Raw genomic sequence first — 20,960 nt, forward strand, 5'->3', positions numbered from 1 at the left:
CTAATATTATGTGCGCTTAAAATTAAAAAGTGGGCGTAGCTACACGAATTGCAACTATGTCTGACGCTGGTGCAAAGAAAGCTAGCCTAGCTAGATCTCTCAACTTTGAAGGTTATTACAACTGTTCTAGAGAGGAAGCAAAAGAACTATTCAGACCTTTTGTGTTTTTTGATGGTATGTACCTAGTTAGACCAAGCGAGTCCAAGGGAGCCTTGTATACTCTCAGTGTAACGTAAGTATCGTAGATCTATAAACCAAGACATTTCTTTCAGCTCTTTCTTGTAGAAAAGACGAAGTTGTGTACAACTACAGAATTCAACAGGACACCAAAGTAAACCAATTTTCTCTAAACGAACACGACAAATTCCCGACTATTGATGCTTTAATTCAAGGCCACAAGGACAAGCCAATCAACAGTCAACTCGACATCAAACTAATAGCTCCAGTAGTACAGGGGAAGAGAAGGAAGCAAAACTCGGATGGGTTTATTAACAACTATAATAAAAGACAGGAGGGATATGGCACTATACCAGGCCTGCATTGCTTTCTACCTAGATCTGAGGTAACTGCACATTGATTAATAATTAAACACTGCACCAACTATTTAAACTATAGCCACCACATAAAGTATAAGAGTCCTTCATTCAGTTGAATACGTAAACAAAACAAATCGTATTGCAGAACATTTCTAAGTGATGTGTTATACTGTGTTGATGACACTAGGTAAAGAAAGCCATGCAACCCTACAAAAGTATGAGTGGAGCATTTTTGGTACGACCAAGCTCTACAGATGAAGGAAGTCTCACCTTGAGTATTGTGTAAGTATATTTTGTATGAAGTACTACAAATCAACTCAGTTTCCTTTCAGGCACAATGGCACTATCCTCAACTTCAAATCTATTCAAGATCCAGAAACAAGGGAGGTATTCATTGCTTCCAAGTCATTTTCAAGCCTAGAAGAAATGCTTGATTATTATACTAAACATTCACTCAAAGCTCGTGGTCGTGAAGCAGAGAAAATATTATTGAGATATCCTATTCCAGTTGACAAGAAGTTGGAGATGATTCACAGAATGGCACAAGATGAATTGTACACTACACTAGCTGGAAAGCTGCCTGCTGCAAAGCCTGCTCCACCGTCACCTTCAACTAAGCCAAGTCTTAAAAAGCTGAGTGTACAAATGGCAAATGAAGATGAATCAATTAGCAAAGAGAACGTTAAACGTCAAGAGACCACCTCAGTGACAGTTAACCCTCCCAAAGATAATTCTGCAGAGAACTTATTAGATCAAGCCTTACAACAACTTGAAAATTTTAAAGATGAGCTTAACACAGAAATAGCTACATTGTCTTCTGGTGCAACCCACCATGATGTTCCCAGTGTGCCATCTGAAGAAGTGGTAGTTGAAAAACCTGTATCTCCTCCTCCTGACAAAGTCACCACAATATCACCTCCAAAAGAAGCTGAATCACTACCAGCTACAATTCCCAGTGAAATTGTCAAACCACCTGCTGCAAGTGAATCCATCACTCCTCCCTCAAGTGAACAAGTAGTGGCATCAACCACCAACAAAGGAGATGTAACAACAACCACATCACCTGTGCAAAAATCTAAGACAGCTCCTCCCCCAGCACCGCCACCCCTCCCTCCCATAGCTGAACCAACAGCAGCCAGCACACTTGTAGGATCAAAGATTCCGCCCACAACTCCTGGAAGCGTTTCCTCTGAACATCTACTAGAAATGCAACAGAAATTGAAGAAGACACTGCCTAGAGATACGAGCCTTAGCAAGTCAGGTGGGGCTATGCATGATATATTTGCTCAGTTTAATGACAAGATCAGTTTAATGCGATCCATGGTAGAACACTCTGACGATGAGGATTACGAAGAGTTAGAATGGGACTAATACACAAACACATTGCAGACATTTTATATTACATTTTAATACATTGTAGTGTTTCTTAAACTTTGTGTACTGCGAGTGTGATATCTCCATGAGATTTCATAAGTATATTGCTACATAAGAAAGAGACTCTAACACCAAGACATTACAAAGTAGGCTTACCCTGTGTCTAGTTCAATAGTTACAACTGGTTGATCATCAGGTGCCTTTCCATGTTTTAGTTCTTGTGCTTTACTCACTAATTCTTTGACTACACCAGCAGCTGATGGCTGTAGTGTGCCATGAGCTACACATGGTAACAATAGCACAATACTAAAAAAGTGTGTATACTACAAATTAAGTAGCAACTCTGCATGCGTGGGTGTATGTGTGAATTAGTACTAAAATTGTCAAGTACTAATATAACTATCCTGTGTTTACAGTCGTCTCTTCATTACAATATAGCATCAACTACTATAAGCATTAAAGATATAACTCAAACGTGTATGTAGCTAAGGTCACTTCACATGGATAGATTGAGTGAGCGTCTTTGCCAAATGGTTTGCTGATGGCACCAGTATTAAAAGTTCTTATGAATAAATAACCCATCACAGAGTCATCATACAATAACGCATTGCAACCTCAAAATTGATCACTTGACCTTGTGACAGGAGATTGGTCACACGTCATTAAACATCTTGTGATCTCAAAGAAAAGTTAATAATCCCATTCAACTCTGACACCTCAGTTTTGACTAGTCTGGTGCCAACACCCATTCGAAAAAAGGAAGGGTCTGGTGAAATACAAATATCAAATCATTTCAAAAGGAATTCAATTAGACAGTGTATGTAACTGCTTGTTACATCAGATGATTGCCCTTCAATTTGAACAAAAACATTGCATTGCCAAGGCGATTTCTGTGTGAATGTAATTGGCACACATTAATTGGCTACTACTGAATCTGGATGGTAGAAATGATTTAGTATCTGTATTTCACCTACTTTTAAGGGGTGGGTGGTGCCAGACTATGGAGCATTCTAGTGTACAAATTGATACTGACAAGTGACAGTTCCTAGAGCCCTTCTTGCAGATACCAACATTACTTTTGCATGCTAAGAAACAACACTACTACATTGTGTGAATGTGAAAAAATTAAGACTTGATACTAACGATACCAATATCAACCACCATGTTTGGTTGTGTAATCACATGTACGTAGCAATACGTCATAAGGCTATCCGATTAATGATATATATCACATATCTACAACACCCTACACAATACTAACCAGAAACACACAGTCCCTGGTCGTCTGCACATAATGCCCCTATGATACCAGGCTGGGCCATTCTGTAATGAAGAACACGCACGCATCTTTTAAATTGTTACACCATAAAAAAACACTCACATATCTTCCATCTGGTTTTCAACGGCTATCTCCATATCTCAGTTTGATGTCGGGTTTACCTTTTGGTACAATGGCCGAAAATATTAGGAACTTTAGGAACTTTAGGAAGCGCCTGTGTGCTCGTGACTGTCTCGTGCCCAGAGAAACAAAAACCTGATAAACTGGCTGACATTTAGACCTCTGCACTGACGCTATGGCGGTCCCCCTTTCCCGTGCTTCGTTCTCCGTTGAGTCTCGTCCGCTGAACAGGTCAAAACCTGTATACACCAGGCTCAGTGAAAAGTCTTTAGACGAGTCTGAATTTGGTCCCTCCAATACTTGTAAGTGTTCCATATTTGAGTAGTTATTTTGTGAGTGGTTTGATTTTAGCACCAAGTTGTCCACAATACATACAGTCCAAACTATGTATTGTCACTGTGGGCTTGCCTGCACGTGGAAAGACTTATGTAGCAATGAAGCTGGCTAGGTACCTACGCTGGATTGGAATCAATACTAAAGGTGCACTGGCTCATACCATTAGCTAGTATTATATTACATTGTGCGTAGTATTTAATGTTGGTAACTACCGACGAAAGAATGTGGGAGCTCGACAGTCACACACTTTCTTTGACCCCACTAACAAAGACGCTATCGAACAAAGAATGTGAGTGTATGATTGTTTGTGCTACCTCATTTGTGCGTGTGTGTGTGCATGTATTGTGTACGTGGGTTATCCTACTTCTTATGAGTTTTCTATTGTGTCTTTAATTTGGAGAGTCTTATAGGAGAGGGTTCACTATATTTACACCTACAGGAAGTGTGCACATGAGGCACTCAAAGATGTGGTCCATTACTTGTATGAAGAAGACGGTCAAGTTGCTGTAAGTGCATATGGCCTCTTTACTGCTACCATCTTGTGGACCCATTAGGTGTTTGATGCCACTAATACTACGAGGGAGCGACGACACATGATAGCCCAAGAGTGTCATAAAAATTTGATCAAGGTTTGCCAGAGGATCTTTGTAGTAAACACACATGACCAAATACAATAGCTGTTTGCCTTTTTGATTCTCTTGGCTTGTTGAATAGATCATGTATATGATGCAGTGCCTGGTGAATTATCTGGCAAATCCAATCAGGCAATTAATGTGCATGAAATATCTGTAGGAAAATTCTAGCATTAGGAAGCATTCTCTAAAAGGTATGATGATCACTAATTGACTGAAAAATGTTGACACTTGCTCACTGCATTTATCCTATTATATAGTCACTTAGAAGGTTTTGTTAAGTGCCTATTGCAACTATCACACTTTGTTTACAGCTAACCTTTATTAGTGCACACTCTTATTTTGTAACAACATTATGGGGGCAGTGTGTGTTTTGATTGTGAAATAGCTACACTCTGGGATATACAGCAAAGTGAACTAGTTATTGCTAAAGTAGTACCATCAAGGCTTCAGAATGATATGTTCTATGAATATTTGATGTTGCCCACTATGCAGGGGCAAGGGTCATATGTGCTGATGTGATGTGATGTCTCTCTTACAGGTGTTCTATATAGAGCTGGTTTGTAATGATGAAGAGTTGATCACTGAGAATGTAAAGGTGTGTGTGTGCATGCGTATGTGTGTGTGCTCAGTTGCTATTATCTTTGTATCCTTGAGCAAGAAAATATTTGTTGCATTGCCTAGCTGTAAATGAGTACTTGATGTTAACTGTTTGGCCCCGAACGTCATTATAGTGGCTTTGGTTTTTAAAAACAAAATTATATTTTACGTAAATACGCGTTTCAACATACAACATTCTAGCTTTCACTACTCCCTGTACGAATCACCTATTCTTCCGTGGTAAACATTAAACTATTCCCTATAAACAATCCTACAATATTATATAACTTATGTTTGTTTCCTCTATCCGTTATTACAAGTAGAGAAGGAAGGAAAATCAACTCCAGAATGATGGAAAATTTAATCCACTTTCTGTCCGCCTTCCATTGCGCTTGAGTATGATAGCGCTTCCAAATAAAGCTCACAAGAATGGGCGTTGACCGCAGAGTAGCATGGTCAAATCCGTTTACGCGTAGGATATTCCATTTACAAGATACGTGTCTTTGAATGCATGCGTGTAGTGAGAGCCACTATGGTGGCATTTGCATTTAATGAAACGCTTTTTAATATAAACTTCAGGGCCAAAAGGTTAATTAACTGGGAAAGCAAAATGCCAACTATCTATGTCTAACATAACAAGTAAGGGTACTAGGTGACACATCTTCATTTGTGGGCATGGTACAGCCTCTGCTCCCAAGAGGGTTTGCCTGCACTAACTCCTAGTAGTACACAAGTGACCTCTGTTTCTGACATTCTGGGTAGGCATGACTGTGTATACAAAAGCTGAAGGCTTGTGCATGCGTGCACGTGTGTCAACAGGGGAAAACAAATGCCCAATATCACTTAGCAATGTTGGGGTTGTTGTGGAACTCCAGGTTCGGTGGCTTGTGTGGCTTGAAAAGTTCTCCTACAGGTTTCTAGTTCTGTTTCTGGATGATTTGCACTCAAGTACCTAAGCGGTGCACAGGTACCCCAGTGCTGATTTGCTAGATAGCAATAATTGTCTGCTGGAGGCTTTAGCTTTGTGTGAACATGTGTGGTCAGTGTGTGCACCTGTGTGTGGCTGTGAATGTGTAAGACTTCCTTCTGCTATATTTAATAGGAAGTTAAGGTAACAAGTCCAGACTATGTGGGTGTAGATACAGATGAAGCAGTGCAAGATTTTTGCAGCAGGATAAAACAATACGAGACAGCTTATGAACCATTGGATATGGATTTTGACAGGTGCTTATTCACAAAATTTTTCTTAATGTTTTCATGTTCATGGTATAGAGAACGCAGCTGGGTTAAGTTGATCGATGTTAACAGGAGGGTTGTAGCCAATCGGGTTGTGGATCACCTACAGAGTCGTCTAGTTTATTTCTTGATGAACATGCACATTAAGAAACGCAACATTTATATCTGTCGTCATGGAGAGAGTGAATGTAACATGTTAGGACAGATCGGAGGTGACTCGGATTTATCACCGAGAGGAAAAGAAGTATGATAAGTACTTATGTACTTGTCTGGTGATGATATGTAATTGATTCATTTATTTAGTTTTCTGTGAAACTGGCAGACTTTATTAATGGCAAAAACATTCCAGGACTGAAGGTTGGCATTCGTAAATGATTAGTATGGTGAATATAGTTAGTGCATACAGTCTTTCAATAAAAATTAAAAAAAACAAAAAAAACAAAAAACAGATAGGGCTGGAAAAATAACTATATAATTTACTATTATTAAGTTTTAATACTGAAGACATGATAAATGATAATAGTTCAATAATGAAATTGTGAATTGTGGCATGGAATAGTTTTACAAGACCCTTTCTTATGAGTATACCAGCTGTAGGAGGTTTGCTAATTGTTATCTTTATCACAATACTGTAAGTCATGTAGGTATTTCGATAAGTGTTTTATCACGATTATTGCACAGCCCTACAAACAGACATTACTTCTGCATAAGCAAGTCACTTTCAATTCCCTGATATGTAATTTATGAATGGCCTGCCTAACCTGCTTATAGGGTTAGAATTTTTTTTCCATACAAATGTGGTGACTGACATGTTAACATCACCACTGTAGGTGTGGACCAGCCAGCTGAAACGTACCATCGAAACATCCAGGCATCTCAATGTTGATAGTGAACAGTGGAAGTCACTGAATGAGCTGGACGCAGGAGCATGTGATTCCCTCACTTATGAGGAGATTCAAGAGAGATTTCCTGAAGAATTTGCTTTAAGGGATCAGGACAAGTATTATTACCGTTACCCCAGGGGGGAAGTGAGTGTATTGAACTATCAATCAATGATGGACGCTTTACAAACCTTCTTAGCTAATCACTTTCTTTAAGCACTACCGCATACCAGCAGCCCAATAAACAAGACATATGGCACTTGTGGGCTTCTGCTTTTGCTAGTAATATTTTATCATTTAAAACCATAAAACTTTACAGAGAAATTGTATTAAAGTTTATTTATATATAGGTATGGGCAAGAGTTCATAATATAAAATAGTGAGGGTTACTTAATAATTATTATGAACTCTTGGTAATGGGGTTCCAGTATATAAATGTCAGTTTATCCATGCTCACTTTATCTTTGTGTAGTCTTATGACGATTTAGTTCACAGATTGGAGCCTGTCATTTTGGTGTGTTATTGAGAAAGCTGTAACTTAATAAATGTTAGATTTCCATTAGGCATTGGAGAGACAAGAGAATATTCTGGTCATATGTCATCAAGTGAGTCTGTGTGTGTGTGTTTCTGTATCTGTATGTCACGCATGTATGTATGTATCTACTGTGTGTATGTATACAGGCAGTGATGAGGTGTTTGTTAGCATACTTCTTGGATAAATCACAAGGTGTGTGTGTATGTACATGTATGTGTATCTGTCTGTTCACTGTGTGTCTGTCACTGTGTGTGCATGCCTGTGTACACACACATGCACACATGTGTGTGTACATGTAGTGTACAGTATTTGTGTGTGAGATACACTATCGCTATATTATAGAGGAGTTACCCTACATCAAGTGTCCACTACATACTGTATTGAAGTTGACTCCTAAAGCTTACAGTAAGTGGTAGAGTTCAGTATTTAGGTGTATCAGTATTGTCTCCATTGTATACAATATATCACACGATACAAAATATAAACACTGGTATTTGTTATTACCATTTTGGAATAATGAAACCTAATTTCTTTTCCAAAATGCTAAATAATCATTTTAAGTGTAAAAACTGGCATCTACAATATAGAATACTTTGATTCATGAGAATGTCAGCCATTAATTAAAATGTAGTACATTTCTTATGTCCATGTACCTCAATACATTGATGCGCAACATATTGTTGCAATCTATTGTTGTGTCTCTAGTAAGTGGTAATTTGATTAGTCATTGACAGGTTTCACACGCGCACGCACGCACACACACACACACACGCACACACACACACACACACACAACAATAATAATAATAATAATTGTATCTGTCATTCTTGTACAGGATGTGAAGTGGAGTCATTCCCTATTGATGTTCCTGCAGTAGACACACACCGTTCCAAGCCTAAAGTAAAGTACCTACACTCACAACATAAAAGTGATCACATCATATTCCTCAGATCACTGATCCCACTCGTTCATTAGAAGAAGCTCTTGAAAATCTGCCAGAACATTATTAAATGTTTTCCATACTCAGTACCTATTTATCAATGTACATAATACCAAGAGTAAATAATAGAGAATAATACGTATGAACAAGGAACGATGAAAAAATATTTAGAAATTTTAACATGTGTGAAGTATAAAGGTAACGTCTCACGTGAGTTTACACCGGAAATGCCGTTAGTGTTAGCTAGTGTTGATCTGGACGGATCTAGAATTACGTGACAGTACGGATCAGTAATCGGTGAATGAACTAATTTATAACTCACGGAAATATGTCAAGTACTGGAGCTCCCCCGCCTGCTTCCTCTACTGAAAAACTTAAGCCACCTCCTTTACCGGACATGTTCAAAAGAAGAGCATATTCGTTCGGTGAAGTGGATAACGTTAGTTGTAAGTGTTGAGATTCTGCAGGATTTCCTAGTACAACTTTTATGTGTATTCGCTTAGCTCCAAGTTGCCCGCAGATCTTCAAATCCAAGCTATGTATTGTGACTGTGGGCCTCCCTGCTCGCGGAAAGACTTACAGTGCAGTGAAATTGGCTCGTTACCTACGCTGGATCGGTATCAATACTAAAGGTTTGTTAGCTAAATAAGTCTGTATATGTTTTACTAATTATTGAGTGTGAACCCCTCCTCCCCACCCCTCCTCCCCCCGTTTGTTAGCTCCTTGCTCAGCATCTATCCCATTTGAGATTCATGCTATATACCTTTGAATTAAATTTGATGGCTAAATTTGAAATGTCGAAATTAAGTGACCAACCCTTAATTTGCAAACTGAAGTTTAAGTGTTATATGGTGGTATTAAATCAGTATACACAATATATGTGTGACACGTACGCACGCACGCACGCACGCACACACACACACACACACACACGTGCACATAGTCTGGCAGCGCCGGCCCCTTTGCTTTTAGAGTAAGGGTCTGGTAACCATAGTATATGGTACTTGTGCTACTACCACTATAGTGGTAGAGCCAATCAAATCGCACTATCCAGTTTAAATAAGTATTTGTGACGTAAACCGTGTAGTTTGCGCCATGAAAAATGCAATAACCATGGCGACTGAATTAGGAATAGTTGGAAAGCAGCTGATACTCTCCGAGTGAGACTCCGAGATACACATATGCCTTAATGATTTACGTTGAGAAGTATGGAAGTTTTGTGCTTTCTTCACCGAGTTACAACAGCATGAACAGGTAATTTATTACGTCACGCGCAATTTGAAACCACATTTGAATTCCGGTTGCACAAGTACCGTATACTACGGTTACCAGACCCTTACTCTAAAAGCGAAGGGGCGGGTGCTACCAGACTAATGTGCACGCACACACACGTATTTAAATGTACATGTGGTATGTACTTTGGAATATGATAATTTCATGTGCCGTGCTCTAATGTTATTATATCACACAGTGTTCAATGTTGGCAACTATCGACGGAAGATGTTTGGGGCCTACCAGCCACACCATTTCTACCACCCTGATAACGAAGATGGAGTCGAGAAGAGAACGTCAGTAAAGTGATGTAATTGTACCGGTAAACAACTATGTGTATCACAGGAAGTGTGCTATGGAGGCACTCGGTGATGTCATTCACTACCTGAACATAGAGGATGGCCATGTTGCTGTGAGTTATAGATGTGCGCATTGGTTGGTACATCTCAGTGGGGCTTATAGAGCAGGCATGTTCAATCTGTATACACCATGTGTAGGTATTTGATGCTACGAATACTACCAGAGAACGCCGGAAACTTGTGGAGCAACGATGCAAGGACAACCGGATTGAGGTTAATTATAGATTAGTGCTTGATATTTACACCAACTTCTTTTGTACAAAAGGTATTCTATATTGAAATAGTATGCACTGATGATAAACTGGTAGCTGAAAACATTAAGGTTAGTTCATGGTGACTAAAAGAGTTAAGTTTTAAAAAGTGTTTTTCTGTTTGTGATTCACAAAGCTGAAATACATAGTTTAGCTGTAATGCACATTTATAAACTATACCTACTCTATATGCATACACAATATCCAATGCTACCTTGTAGTGGATCTCTTGTTATTTCAGCATGAATTGTGCACCTAGTCACATCACTGTTTACACCAACCCAAAGTCATTTTCAGCTAGTCTTTAAACGAACTTGTTAACTCAGGCTTAACAAGCCATATGTGTACACGGTATGTGTGTGTGTTGTATAGGAGGTTAAACTGAGTAGCCCAGATTATGAGGGGATAGAGAATGAAGAAGCTATTAAAGATTTTGCTCAGAGATTGAAGAATTATGAAGCTGCTTACGAGCCATTAGATGAGGACTATGACAAGTAAGATATGAATATGTTACTTGTAACCATGTTTGGGATATTACAGAGACCGTAGCTGGGTCAAGTTGATTGATGTCACAGAAACAACTGTTGGCAACCGAATTTCAAACCATCTTCAAAGTCGTATGGTATACTACTTGATGAACACGCACATAAAAAAGCATAATATTTACATTTGTCGTCACGGAGAGAGCAAATTCAATCTGGAAGGACGAGTTGGTGGAGACTCAGAACTCACAGATAATGGAAAAATGGTAGGGACCAATAGGTCAGCCAGGGATAAGACAGGAGGCACATGTCCCTTACCCTTTTCAAACCAATTATTACAAACAGAACTTCATAATGCACTCAAAAAGAGCTAGAAATTAAAAATGCTCTAATTGAACAATCATCACATGTAATGTTGTAAGAATTCTCCAAGTGCATCCATTTGCAAAAATCAGTGAATAAATAGTGCTAACAAATGCAAATTGTAGTGGCTGTCCTTCACATGTACCATGGATAGGTAGCTGTATGTCACAGTTTACAATTGGGTTGTGAACCACTCATAGAAATCACCACTGATACAATAAGCATAAAACTTTATACCAAAAGGTGGAGTGCACCCACTCCCCCCTCCTCCATCCTGTACTTAGTACCTTGGTGTGACCTCCTTGCTAAGACTGACAGCTGAGACTTTCCATAATTTTGTACCTAATAGCACTGGAAAAGAAATCTTATAGATGAGTGTGGTGTGTTAGTGTCAATTATGTACATTACATATATTTTTTTTAGTTTGCTAAGAAATTAGCAGAGTTTGTTGGTCAGTTAGAAGCCAAGCCACCACTAAAGGTGAGTTTTATGGCAGTGTGGGAGCAGTTATGTAAGTAGCCCTATAGGTGTGGACTAGTCAGCTGAAGCGCAGTGTTCAGACAGCCAGCTATCTTAGCATGGACAGTGAAGAGTGGAAGTCACTGAATGAGTTGGAAGCAGGCGCATGTGACGCACTGACATATGCACAGATACATGAAAAGTTTCCAGACGAGTTTGCCTTAAGGGACCAAGACAAGTACCATTATCGGTACCCCAGAGGAGAAGTGAGTACTTCCATTTATGTTGAGTGCTTTTTTAAAATCCTAATCAAACAGTCATATGCAGATCTTGTGCACAGGCTTGAACCAGTAATAATGGTATGTACTATACTATAGGATTAGTTTGACCTTGTTAACACTTATTCAGGAGTTAGAGAGACAAGAAAATGTATTAGTAATCTGTCATCAGGTGAGTAGTATTGTGGTTAATGTGTACCAGCTTATTATATGGCACTGATGTATCCAGTCAGTTATGAGGTGTCTGCTGGCATACTTCTTAGACAAAACACAAGGTATCTATACAGTCTTTATAGAACAGGGGGACAGTGTATATGGATGCTAGGCCATATTGACCTGTGACTCGCATCCATACTCTGTGTCTTCTATTAGAGTGTTCAGTATCCCATTGTTCTGATCCCACCAGCGTTGTTTGTTGCCTTACCAAGTTATCCCAGTTAGGCTTCCACAGTATACACACAACTAAATGTTTGGTGTGATTTGTAAAGCATGCATAAACTCAATTTGGCTGGAAGACAATTAATAAACTTATTTGCGAAATCATAATCATGCTATAGTCATTGACAATCTTAGTCAGTACTTTGATTTCTGTAGCTCATCCTGTAAGTACCAAATGTAGCTGAAGTATTTTATATCTATGCACATGCTCGGCTTATATTTTACTACCAAAACTATGATCCTGGGAAAGTTACTTGTGTGCTGTGCATTCAGGACGGACTGAGGGATTAGCTTGTCCCTTTGTTTCCTGTAAGTATACACAGTGAAATTATTTTATTGAAAGGTTTAGTGGATAATAACTATATAGATAGTTGTTTTCAAATTCACTCATTTTCCTTCTTCAGTTTAATTTCTTACATACTACATTACTAGTTGTGTTGTCCTGCAGAGGAACTACCGTACATCAAGTGTCCATTACATACTGTATTGAAGTTGAAACCCAAAGCTTATGGTGAGAACATTAGATGCCTGATACACAGATATGTTACATTGAGTTTACAGAATGTGATGTGGAGGAATTTTGTCTTGGTACAGGTGTAAATACATACCGCCCAAAACCCAAGGTATTTTTTATCTAATGCATTATTATTTCTATTGTCTGTAAAGGTAACAGATACTCAACGCACCACAGAAGAGGCTCTTGAAACTGCACCATAACATCACTGAACCCTGTTGCATTTATTTCATTCAAACTAGAGTAAATTATTTTTGATAGATGAAAATGTATTAACATGAAATATTTAATGCATTACGTTGGATCTGACCAGTCCATATTCTCTAACTTCTCCTTGATCTGATGGTGGGTTAACCCTGTGGTCTCCACCTCAACTAACTGTTGTGTAGATGAATGGTGCAGTCTGAATCGAAGGTAACTCTGGCTCCCATCATTTTCATATACCAACACTTTCAGTTTTGGATTATGGAACTTCATTTGTGGTATGTGTTGATAGAGGAACAACCTTAAAGGTGAACATATGGTACAACTCTATAGTAACGACATCTTACTGTGACTCACTGTGTCCCCAGCTGAGGTTCACCAGATTGAGGAAGTGACACTTCAGTTTCTTTGACAGCCTCTGGTAGTACCAACTTCCATACCTTAAGATGCTCTAAGGTCCGTTCATAGCCGGATGCGTACTTGATACTAGCAATAACACGAGGGGACAGCAATCGCTCACCTACTTTCTTCATTGCATACTTATGTGATTGTGGGTTTGATTTTAGCGCACGTGCGTATTGCGGGAAGGCACACATGCTTTTGGCGCGCTTTTGTTAATCAATTTCGATATTGTTTTCATTGAGATGGCTGTAAGTTTGTGGATATGTCTATTAGTAATACACATTCTAACAACTTATAGGAACCTTCATCAGACGGGATATTTTCCAGCCCTCGAGGAGACGCCAGTTCTGTGCAGAGTCCCGGATCTCGAACAGGTGATCAATGATCTTGACGTGCTGGTGCAATATTGCTTCCTTTACAGGTAACTTAGAGCCGTCCAGTAGTCCTGGGAGAGACTTGCCACCGTTTGAGGACGAGACAGAAAATGTAGATAATGCTGAGGAGGAGGAAGGAGAAGAACTGTTTGGAGAAAATTTAGAACGGTAAAGAATGTTACACTAGCTGTGAAATCCTGTTAGTCAACTTGATATATTGACAGAGAATATGAGGCAATCCCAGAGCTTGATGTATACGAGAGGGAAGGGATTGATGATGATAATATAGATCATGAAGAGATGAGCATGGAGACACGATTGGCAGCTGAAGAGGCAATGAGGAAACGAGATCGATCGATGGGAATTAGTCAAGGAAGAATGAGACATGATTTGTTGTATGGTGAGGTTATCCTTGCATTTCCAGAACAAATATCATATTTGGATGTTCACTAGACGAAAGTGAAGAGGATGAAGTAGCCCCGCCATTATCTAAGAGGCACAGGATAGCAGAAAGAACTGCTGAAGGCAGAGAACCAATGGAGGAAGTTAGTACACACAACTCAGACCTGCTGTAACTTAAGCATATTCCTAGGGTCCAGAATTGATTGAGAACCTAGAAGATACTAAAGGTCATTCCGTTAGGGAGTGGGTATGTATGACTGGTCCTCGGGCTGAAATCAAGAACAGATTCAAGTCTTTTTTGAGTTCGTGTGTCAATGAACAAGGTCATAATGTATACCGTGAACGCATCCGGCAGTTGTGTGAAGGTCTGTAAAATTCTTGTTTTTCTTGCATGGTTGGATTTATGTTGTTGTCATTGCAGCAAATAAAGCAAGTCTGGTAGTGGATTACAATGATCTTGCTCGATGTGTGGAAGTGTTGGCATTCTTTCTTCCTGAAGCTCCTGCAGAGATGTTGAGTATCTTTGATGAGGTATGACCACGTGTGTACCACATGGACAGTTGCATAGAAAGTGCAAACATTAAAGACAAAAGTGTTGTTGTGTATGACCTGTTGTTGTGTATGACCTGTTGTTGTGTATGACTTTAGCCTTCTGTTATATCGTAGTAAAGCCACAGTTCTTAGTATTTACTGAAACTGTACGTTTGTTACCTAGAGGAGGTCCAGGAGTTTGTACAGAGAACCAATTATCGGGAAGGTATTGCTGCAATATACAGAGTTCTGTCCACACTGGTTCAAAGCGACCAGTACTCCAGTACCTGTAAAAAACCGACCAGTACCTGATTAGTACTATTCTTACATATATCAATGATATACTCTAATATAACACACAAACATTTTAATACAATACACAGCATATCAGTTCATGTTAACGAATTCTGGCAGAACCCTGAAGATAGCTTTATCCAGTGCCCTGAAGGTTGAAGGTTTGACTTCAACAAACGCAACGAACTCTCAATATGAAACTGGGAACAACCATTTACCAGGGAAGGGAATATGACTGAAACACTTTTTAAAAAGTCTCCAGCCTGCAGGAAGCCTTGCAATCATACAACATGGATTTAGACATTGATTTTTAGCAATTTAAAAGTTATGAAAGTAGCATGATTTTTTTTTTTGATAGTGCTTAATAATTACTGTGTCAGCCCTCCTCTGGTAGTTACCCGCCATACATTTCAGTAAGGTGTATTAAAAATTGTTTATTACAAATAACAAGAACAATATGCCTCTTTCCTCTACCAAATGCAGTGTCAAAGATTTCTGTGAATGCTATCCTACTAGGGACCTGTGAGAAGGCTAAAGCCTGGAGTCATAAACATGTAACTAAAATGTTAAAAGAATGCAGAAAAAAATGACCCAGTGGTGACTTGATCCCCAGCAACATGCAGTCTACGCATGTGCTAAAGGAGCCACAACAGCTGGGATCTGAGATTTTCTCTGTATTCAACCTATACTTAAACATTGACTTCTTGCCAGCAATGGTTAGAATGTCCTATATTATTATTAACTCTTGGTGTAATGTGTTCATACAAACATAGACTACTAGACTTGTGAGAGGAATTAAGATATTCTACTCTTTCTGTCTTAAGCTAGTGCTAGCTCTCTTTTCATTCAACAGTGGAATATATGTTTATGTGATTGTTAATCTGATGCAGGCTGGCAAGGAAGTGGTGCTATCTTACTATCCAAACTATGAGAGAATAAGCTCTGTAATTCATGTCAGGATAGCTGAATTACCATTGATTGAGGATCTAAGATCTCTAAGGTATATATGTGCATGGTGGTTTAGAATTTCCCATATTATAATTATTGTGTTACAATTTTTCAGGCAGTTGCATCTTAACCAGCTGGTCAGGACTTCAGGTGTTGTCACTAGTACAACTGGTATATTGCCACAACTTAATTTAGTCAAATACAACTGCCTCAAATGTGGCTTTGTGCTGGGACCATTTGTTCAGGGCCAAGAGCTGGAGGTGAAGCCAGGATCGTGTCCAGAGTGTCAGGCATCAGGACCATTTGAGATTAACATGGAGCAGGTCAGCTTAAATTTCCACGCTAAGAACAAGAACGTGTGAGAGTGAGAGAGAGGCAACATAGCCAAGTGGTTAGAGCACTAGCCTGATAATCGATAGGTTGCAGGTTCAATGGTTGGGTATGCCTGGTTGCTGTTGTTCCTTGAGCAAAAAAGTTTGTTCACATTACTCAGCTGTATAATGGGGACCTGGTGGCCTGGGAAAAACAAATGCCCAGCTCACTTCAGGGGCGTAGCAAGGGGGGGGTTCCAAGGGGTTCAGGAACCCCCCCCCCCCCTGTAAAATTAGACTTCTGAGTTTACAGCAGGACCCTAACACACCATTTAGTGTGGCAGGACAAAGTGAGTGAGTAATAGTGTATGTCACAGCGCAACAATTGATAAAGCTTGCATCATCTCTCAGGGAAGGATTTACAGAGGTACTTGAAAAGATCGATATACTCTAATAGAGCAGTCATGTATACTCTAATAGAACGTGCATTTAAATAATATCCTTATGTTAAGGAACTTCATTAGTGGAGTTTTTCAGACATTCTAACGTTTACTAAATGCAAAACTGCGTTTGACTTTATACAGCTATAGCTTTGGTGTGCAGTGTTTAAAGATATAGAACTCCAGTAATTTATCACTTGGCATGCAAAATAAATCCATGCTATGCATATTTGTAGTTATAATGTTTTGATTGTAAGTCATTCCATTTGTATCAGTGGATTCATGGTTCCTATACTAGTGAGATAGCTATCACTTATATGTGTCTATGTGTTATGCTGTCTGTTTCCACTAGGTAGCTTATCTATTTCATCCCAGGGGCACTTATATGCATTATAATTAATGTACTATTTTTTGCATAAAATATAGCAATTTGCTGAATTTAGACTCATTTAAATATTCAAAGTCTGGAGGCTGTGCCCCCAGACTCCTGCTTGTGGTAACTCAATACTGCTGTTGGAATCCCCCTTCAAAAAAATCCTGGCTACACCCCTGCACTTAGTGGTGTAGGGGTTGCAGTGAGATTTGCTTGTATAGACTCAAGTGCCTTAGTTTATTGGGTGGCAATAGCTGTGTTTCACATAGCTGTCGGAGACTTTGCATTGTGTGTGTACTATTTGGAGACACATGTTATTGATCAAACTTGTTAAATCTGTATTTCCGAAACATATGTTGTTGCTTGTGTGGTTTCTTGTAGACTGTCTATCAAAATTACCAACGCATCACAATTCAGGAGAGTCCAGGAAAGGTGGCCGCTGGTCGTCTACCACGTTCAAAAGATGCCATCTTATTAGCCGATCTTGTGGACAGCTGCAGACCAGGGGATGAAATTGTGAGAAACATATTTGGTTAAAACATGAAATACTTTTGCTTTTCACAGGAATTGACTGGGGTGTACCATATCAACTATAGTGGGGCTTTGAATACTGCTAACGGTTTTCCTGTTTTTGCTACCGTGATTCAGGCCAATCATATCTCCAGAAAAGATGTCAAGGCAGTAGTAGCTGCCCTGACTGATGAAGAAATTAAGAGTATTCACCAGCTAGCAAAAGATGAGAAGATTGGAGAGAGGGTAGGACATTGAGACACATCCAAGACATGCATCTAAAGATTTATTGTCAACAGATAATCTCTAGCATTGCTCCATCAGTTTATGGCCATGAGGATATCAAACGTGCAATAGCTCTTTCTCTGTTTGGTGGAGAGGCTAAAGACCCAGGTTAATTTGTAATGTGTGCATGAGCTCAACCATGTACAGCAGTATTGTGTTTACCACAGGCCAGAAGCACAAAATCCGAGGGGACATCAATGTACTACTCTGTGGTGATCCAGGGACTGCCAAATCCCAATTTCTTAAGTACACTGAAAAGATTGCGCCCCGCCCAGTTTACACAACAGGTACAGTTAACTACTCTTGAACTGTCGCTTGAATAACTGATAAATATTCAGGCCAAGGTGCTTCTGCAGTGGGTCTAACAGCTTATGTACAACGTAGTCCTGTCACAAAGGAATGGACTCTGGAAGCTGGAGCCCTTGTACTGGCTGACAAGGGAGTATGTTTGATTGATGAGTTTGATAAAGTATGTGTAGTTGGTTGACTTGTACCCACTGTGATGATTACAAATAGATGAATGATCAAGATCGCACTAGTATACATGAAGCTATGGAGCAACAGAGTATATCTGTGTCTAAAGCTGGTATTGTCACATCATTGCAGGTAAGTAGAAAATGTTTCCACTTTCACTGAGAACAATTTAGCCATCATGAAGAAAGCTTTCACAACTTTGTCATTTTTTGCTATTGTTTATTTCACCAAACATTTCTGGATTTACGCACATACTAACACACAAAACACAAGTACTTGTGCATACTATAGTTAACGTGTGTATTATTTGTTCACTCAGGCAAGGTGTGCAGTTATTGCAGCATCCAATCCAATTGGTGGACGCTACGACCCTTCACTTACCTTCTCAGATAATGTTTGTTATTCATAACACTGCACATATCGTATTACAACTCATCAGGTTGATCTTACTGAACCTATCCTTTCCCGGTTTGACATACTGTGTGTGGTCAGAGATATAATAGATCCTATTGAGGTGAGGATTTATCATTGTATTATGTAAAGTGATTTTATTGAGAGAATAGGATGAGCAACTAGCCAGATTTGTTGTGAGCAGTCACATGAAACACCATCCACAAGCTTCTCAGGAGGACCTCAATCTTCCAGTGAGTTCCATCTTGTTATAACTACTAGTAAAAAATGTTAATTTAAAAATGAAGTAGGGATCTATGCAATAAAAGTAGTTCATTTTTAAATTAACAATGTTTAAAATACTAGTTTACTTAGTTTTTGCTGTAGCACAGCTAGCTACAATGTAACTTATGACTGTTCTAATAGAATATCATGCATGACTGTTGTATTAGAGTGACTGTTGTATTAGAGTATAACTCGAAAGGTGCAGCTAGCTAGACCAATATGGGGTGAGGTCAGCTAGATTGTTAAGAGGTGTGGTCCCCATACTCTATCGCTATTAGTCCACCTAGATCTTTAATTGATGGGCATGGTCGCAAATTAACCTATCGCAAACGGGATCTTAATTGTGAACTTTCAGATATCTAGCTAGTATATCACCAGGACTGAAGCGCTTCTGAAATCCAGCTCTGAAATAATTCTGTGGTGTCTATATATGTTGCTGAAAGAAAGTGTTGATACAGAAAATTAATGCCTCGATATGGTTTCGTTGGATGAAGAAGAAGACAAGCAGCCTGATTGAAGATAAGATAAAAGACAAGGTACAGAGGGCCTACACTCGTCAGAACCCAAAAAAAAAACACATCCCACTGGTGAGTTTGTTATTGTGGCGTAAAATGGTGGCTGCGCACTGCTTCGTTTGGCCTCTAGCCTTGCGACTGTGGTCAGTGAGGCGGTGAGACTAAAATTCAGGTTTTGGTGATTTTAAAAAATTCTATATCCAGCCACCTGTAAGTGTTTTGTTATATTTAATGCTGTTTTATATATTATGTGGACTAGTACTATTCCGTAAAAATGATTTTCATCGCATAAAATGTCTCTATGGTGATTTTAAAAGGCATAATTTTGGGTGGCGTGCTAAATTTTCTGGGCAGTCCCCGCTTTAGCAGTACTACTGTACCATTTGATATGTGCACTTATTTCTTTTTGTGAGGAAGTGGTTTAATTTGTTAATTGTTTACTTGGCAAATGTAATTTTTCTGTGTAATTTCTTTTTTTCAGCTACCTCAAGCAGTGCATAAATCAGTTGAACCAATTCCTCAGGAGTTGCTAAAGAAGTATATTACTTACTGCAGGGAAAGTATCAGACCTAAGCTACAGCAAATCGACCAGGATAAAGTGGCACGACTGTATGCCAGCCTAAGAAAAGAATCAATGGTAATTTATTTTAAATTTAAGGAAGTTGATCTTTATTATTTAATTTTAGCGCACTGGTAGTGTTCCTATAACTGTACGACATATCGAGTCACTTATCCGGATAGCAGAGGCCAATGCTCGCATGCACCTTCGAGAGTACGTCCATGATGATGACATTAATATGGCAATAAGAGTTCTACTGGAGAGTTTCATTGACACACAAAAGCTTGCTGTGATGAGAAATATGAGAAAGGTGAGATGACTGACAATGGTTCAAATCTTGAAGTAAACTCTGCAGGCATTTGCTCGCTACCTTGCTTACAAGAGAGACAACAATGAACTGCTATACTTTCTGTTGAAGCAGTTGGTTAATGATCAAATCAGTTACAACAGAAATCGATATGGTGGGGAGGAACAAGATATCATTGAAATTCCTGAGGATAAATTCATCGAGAAGGTATCTGTCTTACTGCATAGCATTACTGTTTCATATTTTGCTTCTACTAGGCTCGACAAATCAACATTCACAACTTGTTATCGTTCTATGAGAGTGAACTGTTTCAAGGAAACAAATTCTTTTATGACCACAAGAGGAAAATGATTGTACAAACACTGTTTGAACAATAGTGTATGTACTATTAGGCTTGGTCGCTATGGTAACATAATATCCTTATTAACGCACCCTACAATATTGTATCAAGACCAATTTTACATGAGCAG

At 39.1% G+C, this 20,960-nt stretch overlaps 6 protein-coding genes across 6 annotated transcripts; 4 read left to right on the forward strand and 2 right to left on the reverse strand.

The window, feature by feature from the left end:
- The first annotated feature begins 5 nt into the window (after positions 1–5).
- On the forward strand, positions 6–1,967 carry LOC136262195 (uncharacterized). The gene is made up of 4 exons (XM_066056384.1): positions 6–232; positions 286–562; positions 724–818; positions 869–1,967. The coding sequence occupies exons 1-4, from the start codon at positions 57–59 to the stop codon at positions 1,905–1,907; spliced, it is 1,587 nt and encodes a 528-aa protein (XP_065912456.1). The 5' UTR covers positions 6–56; the 3' UTR covers positions 1,908–1,967.
- LOC136262234 (ragulator complex protein LAMTOR5 homolog) lies at positions 1,877–3,572 on the reverse strand. The gene is made up of 4 exons (XM_066056444.1): positions 3,292–3,572; positions 3,172–3,233; positions 2,067–2,190; positions 1,877–2,017 (listed from the first exon to the last, which is right to left on the reverse strand). The coding sequence occupies exons 1-4, from the start codon at positions 3,324–3,326 to the stop codon at positions 1,963–1,965; spliced, it is 276 nt and encodes a 91-aa protein (XP_065912516.1). The 5' UTR covers positions 3,327–3,572; the 3' UTR covers positions 1,877–1,962.
- Positions 3,357–8,608, forward strand: LOC136262199 (6-phosphofructo-2-kinase/fructose-2,6-bisphosphatase 1-like). Its single transcript, XM_066056392.1, has 16 exons — positions 3,357–3,611; positions 3,661–3,789; positions 3,838–3,934; positions 4,085–4,151; positions 4,200–4,274; positions 4,819–4,875; positions 5,980–6,101; positions 6,150–6,357; positions 6,417–6,470; positions 6,944–7,141; positions 7,467–7,508; positions 7,558–7,599; positions 7,676–7,721; positions 7,872–7,934; positions 8,366–8,430; positions 8,481–8,608. Exons 1-16 carry the CDS (start codon positions 3,485–3,487, stop codon positions 8,538–8,540), a joined length of 1,452 nt encoding a protein of 483 aa, XP_065912464.1. The 5' UTR covers positions 3,357–3,484; the 3' UTR covers positions 8,541–8,608.
- A 56-nt stretch (positions 8,609–8,664) lies between these two features.
- LOC136262201 (6-phosphofructo-2-kinase/fructose-2,6-bisphosphatase 4-like) lies at positions 8,665–13,169 on the forward strand. The gene is made up of 16 exons (XM_066056395.1): positions 8,665–8,916; positions 8,974–9,102; positions 9,942–10,038; positions 10,088–10,154; positions 10,240–10,314; positions 10,367–10,423; positions 10,725–10,846; positions 10,893–11,100; positions 11,621–11,677; positions 11,725–11,922; positions 11,974–12,015; positions 12,065–12,106; positions 12,164–12,209; positions 12,821–12,883; positions 12,934–12,995; positions 13,039–13,169. Exons 1-16 carry the CDS (start codon positions 8,799–8,801, stop codon positions 13,087–13,089), a joined length of 1,434 nt encoding a protein of 477 aa, XP_065912467.1. The 5' UTR covers positions 8,665–8,798; the 3' UTR covers positions 13,090–13,169.
- LOC136262233 (uncharacterized) lies at positions 13,168–13,665 on the reverse strand. The gene is made up of 2 exons (XM_066056443.1): positions 13,448–13,665; positions 13,168–13,391 (listed from the first exon to the last, which is right to left on the reverse strand). Exons 1-2 carry the CDS (start codon positions 13,621–13,623, stop codon positions 13,181–13,183), a joined length of 387 nt encoding a protein of 128 aa, XP_065912515.1. The 5' UTR covers positions 13,624–13,665; the 3' UTR covers positions 13,168–13,180.
- LOC136262179 (DNA replication licensing factor mcm2-like) lies at positions 13,604–20,956 on the forward strand. Its single transcript, XM_066056347.1, has 22 exons — positions 13,604–13,740; positions 13,791–13,866; positions 13,914–14,034; positions 14,091–14,266; positions 14,320–14,411; positions 14,459–14,633; positions 14,690–14,799; positions 15,984–16,093; positions 16,157–16,364; positions 17,547–17,681; positions 17,730–17,921; positions 17,975–18,068; positions 18,128–18,247; positions 18,299–18,429; positions 18,477–18,566; positions 18,754–18,828; positions 18,874–18,948; positions 18,998–19,078; positions 20,106–20,261; positions 20,311–20,493; positions 20,539–20,697; positions 20,748–20,956. The coding sequence occupies exons 1-22, from the start codon at positions 13,735–13,737 to the stop codon at positions 20,865–20,867; spliced, it is 2,685 nt and encodes an 894-aa protein (XP_065912419.1). The 5' UTR covers positions 13,604–13,734; the 3' UTR covers positions 20,868–20,956.
- The last annotated feature ends 4 nt before the right edge of the window (positions 20,957–20,960 follow it).

The sequence above is a fragment of the Dysidea avara genome, chromosome 7, assembly GCF_963678975.1.
Source record: "Dysidea avara chromosome 7, odDysAvar1.4, whole genome shotgun sequence".
NCBI classification, from domain to species: Eukaryota; Metazoa; Porifera; class Demospongiae; order Dictyoceratida; family Dysideidae; genus Dysidea; species Dysidea avara.

Coding starts and splice junctions, on each gene's coding strand:
- LOC136262195 (XM_066056384.1), top strand. CDS start 57: ATGTCTGACGCTGGTGCAAAGAAAGCTAGCCTAGCTAGATCTCTCAAC. Junction 233..285: donor TTGTATACTCTCAGTGTAAC/GTAAGTATCGTA, acceptor TCTTTCTTGTAG/AAAAGACGAAGTTGTGTACA. Junction 563..723: donor GCTTTCTACCTAGATCTGAG/GTAACTGCACAT, acceptor TGATGACACTAG/GTAAAGAAAGCCATGCAACC.
- LOC136262234 (XM_066056444.1), bottom strand. CDS start 3,326: ATGGAGATAGCCGTTGAAAACCAGATGGAAGATAT. Junction 3,234..3,291: donor GAAAACCAGATGGAAGATAT/GTGAGTGTTTTT, acceptor TCTTCATTACAG/AATGGCCCAGCCTGGTATCA. Junction 2,018..2,066: donor ACTATTGAACTAGACACAGG/GTAAGCCTACTT, acceptor TTTCTTATGTAG/CAATATACTTATGAAATCTC.
- LOC136262199 (XM_066056392.1), top strand. CDS start 3,485: ATGGCGGTCCCCCTTTCCCGTGCTTCGTTCTCCGTTGAGTCTCGTCCG. Junction 4,152..4,199: donor AAGAAGACGGTCAAGTTGCT/GTAAGTGCATAT, acceptor TGGACCCATTAG/GTGTTTGATGCCACTAATAC. Junction 8,431..8,480: donor CACACCGTTCCAAGCCTAAA/GTAAAGTACCTA, acceptor CATATTCCTCAG/ATCACTGATCCCACTCGTTC.
- LOC136262201 (XM_066056395.1), top strand. CDS start 8,799: ATGTCAAGTACTGGAGCTCCCCCGCCTGCTTCCTCTACTGAAAAACTT. Junction 9,103..9,941: donor GATCGGTATCAATACTAAAG/GTTTGTTAGCTA, acceptor TATATCACACAG/TGTTCAATGTTGGCAACTAT. Junction 10,155..10,239: donor TAGAGGATGGCCATGTTGCT/GTGAGTTATAGA, acceptor CACCATGTGTAG/GTATTTGATGCTACGAATAC.
- LOC136262233 (XM_066056443.1), bottom strand. CDS start 13,623: ATGAAGAAAGTAGGTGAGCGATTGCTGTCCCCTCGTGTTATTGCTAGT. Junction 13,392..13,447: donor GAACCTCAGCTGGGGACACA/GTGAGTCACAGT, acceptor TTCACCTTTAAG/GTTGTTCCTCTATCAACACA.
- LOC136262179 (XM_066056347.1), top strand. Junction 14,035..14,090: donor TTTGGAGAAAATTTAGAACG/GTAAAGAATGTT, acceptor ATATATTGACAG/AGAATATGAGGCAATCCCAG. Junction 19,079..20,105: donor AGGAGGACCTCAATCTTCCA/GTGAGTTCCATC, acceptor TCTTTTTTTCAG/CTACCTCAAGCAGTGCATAA.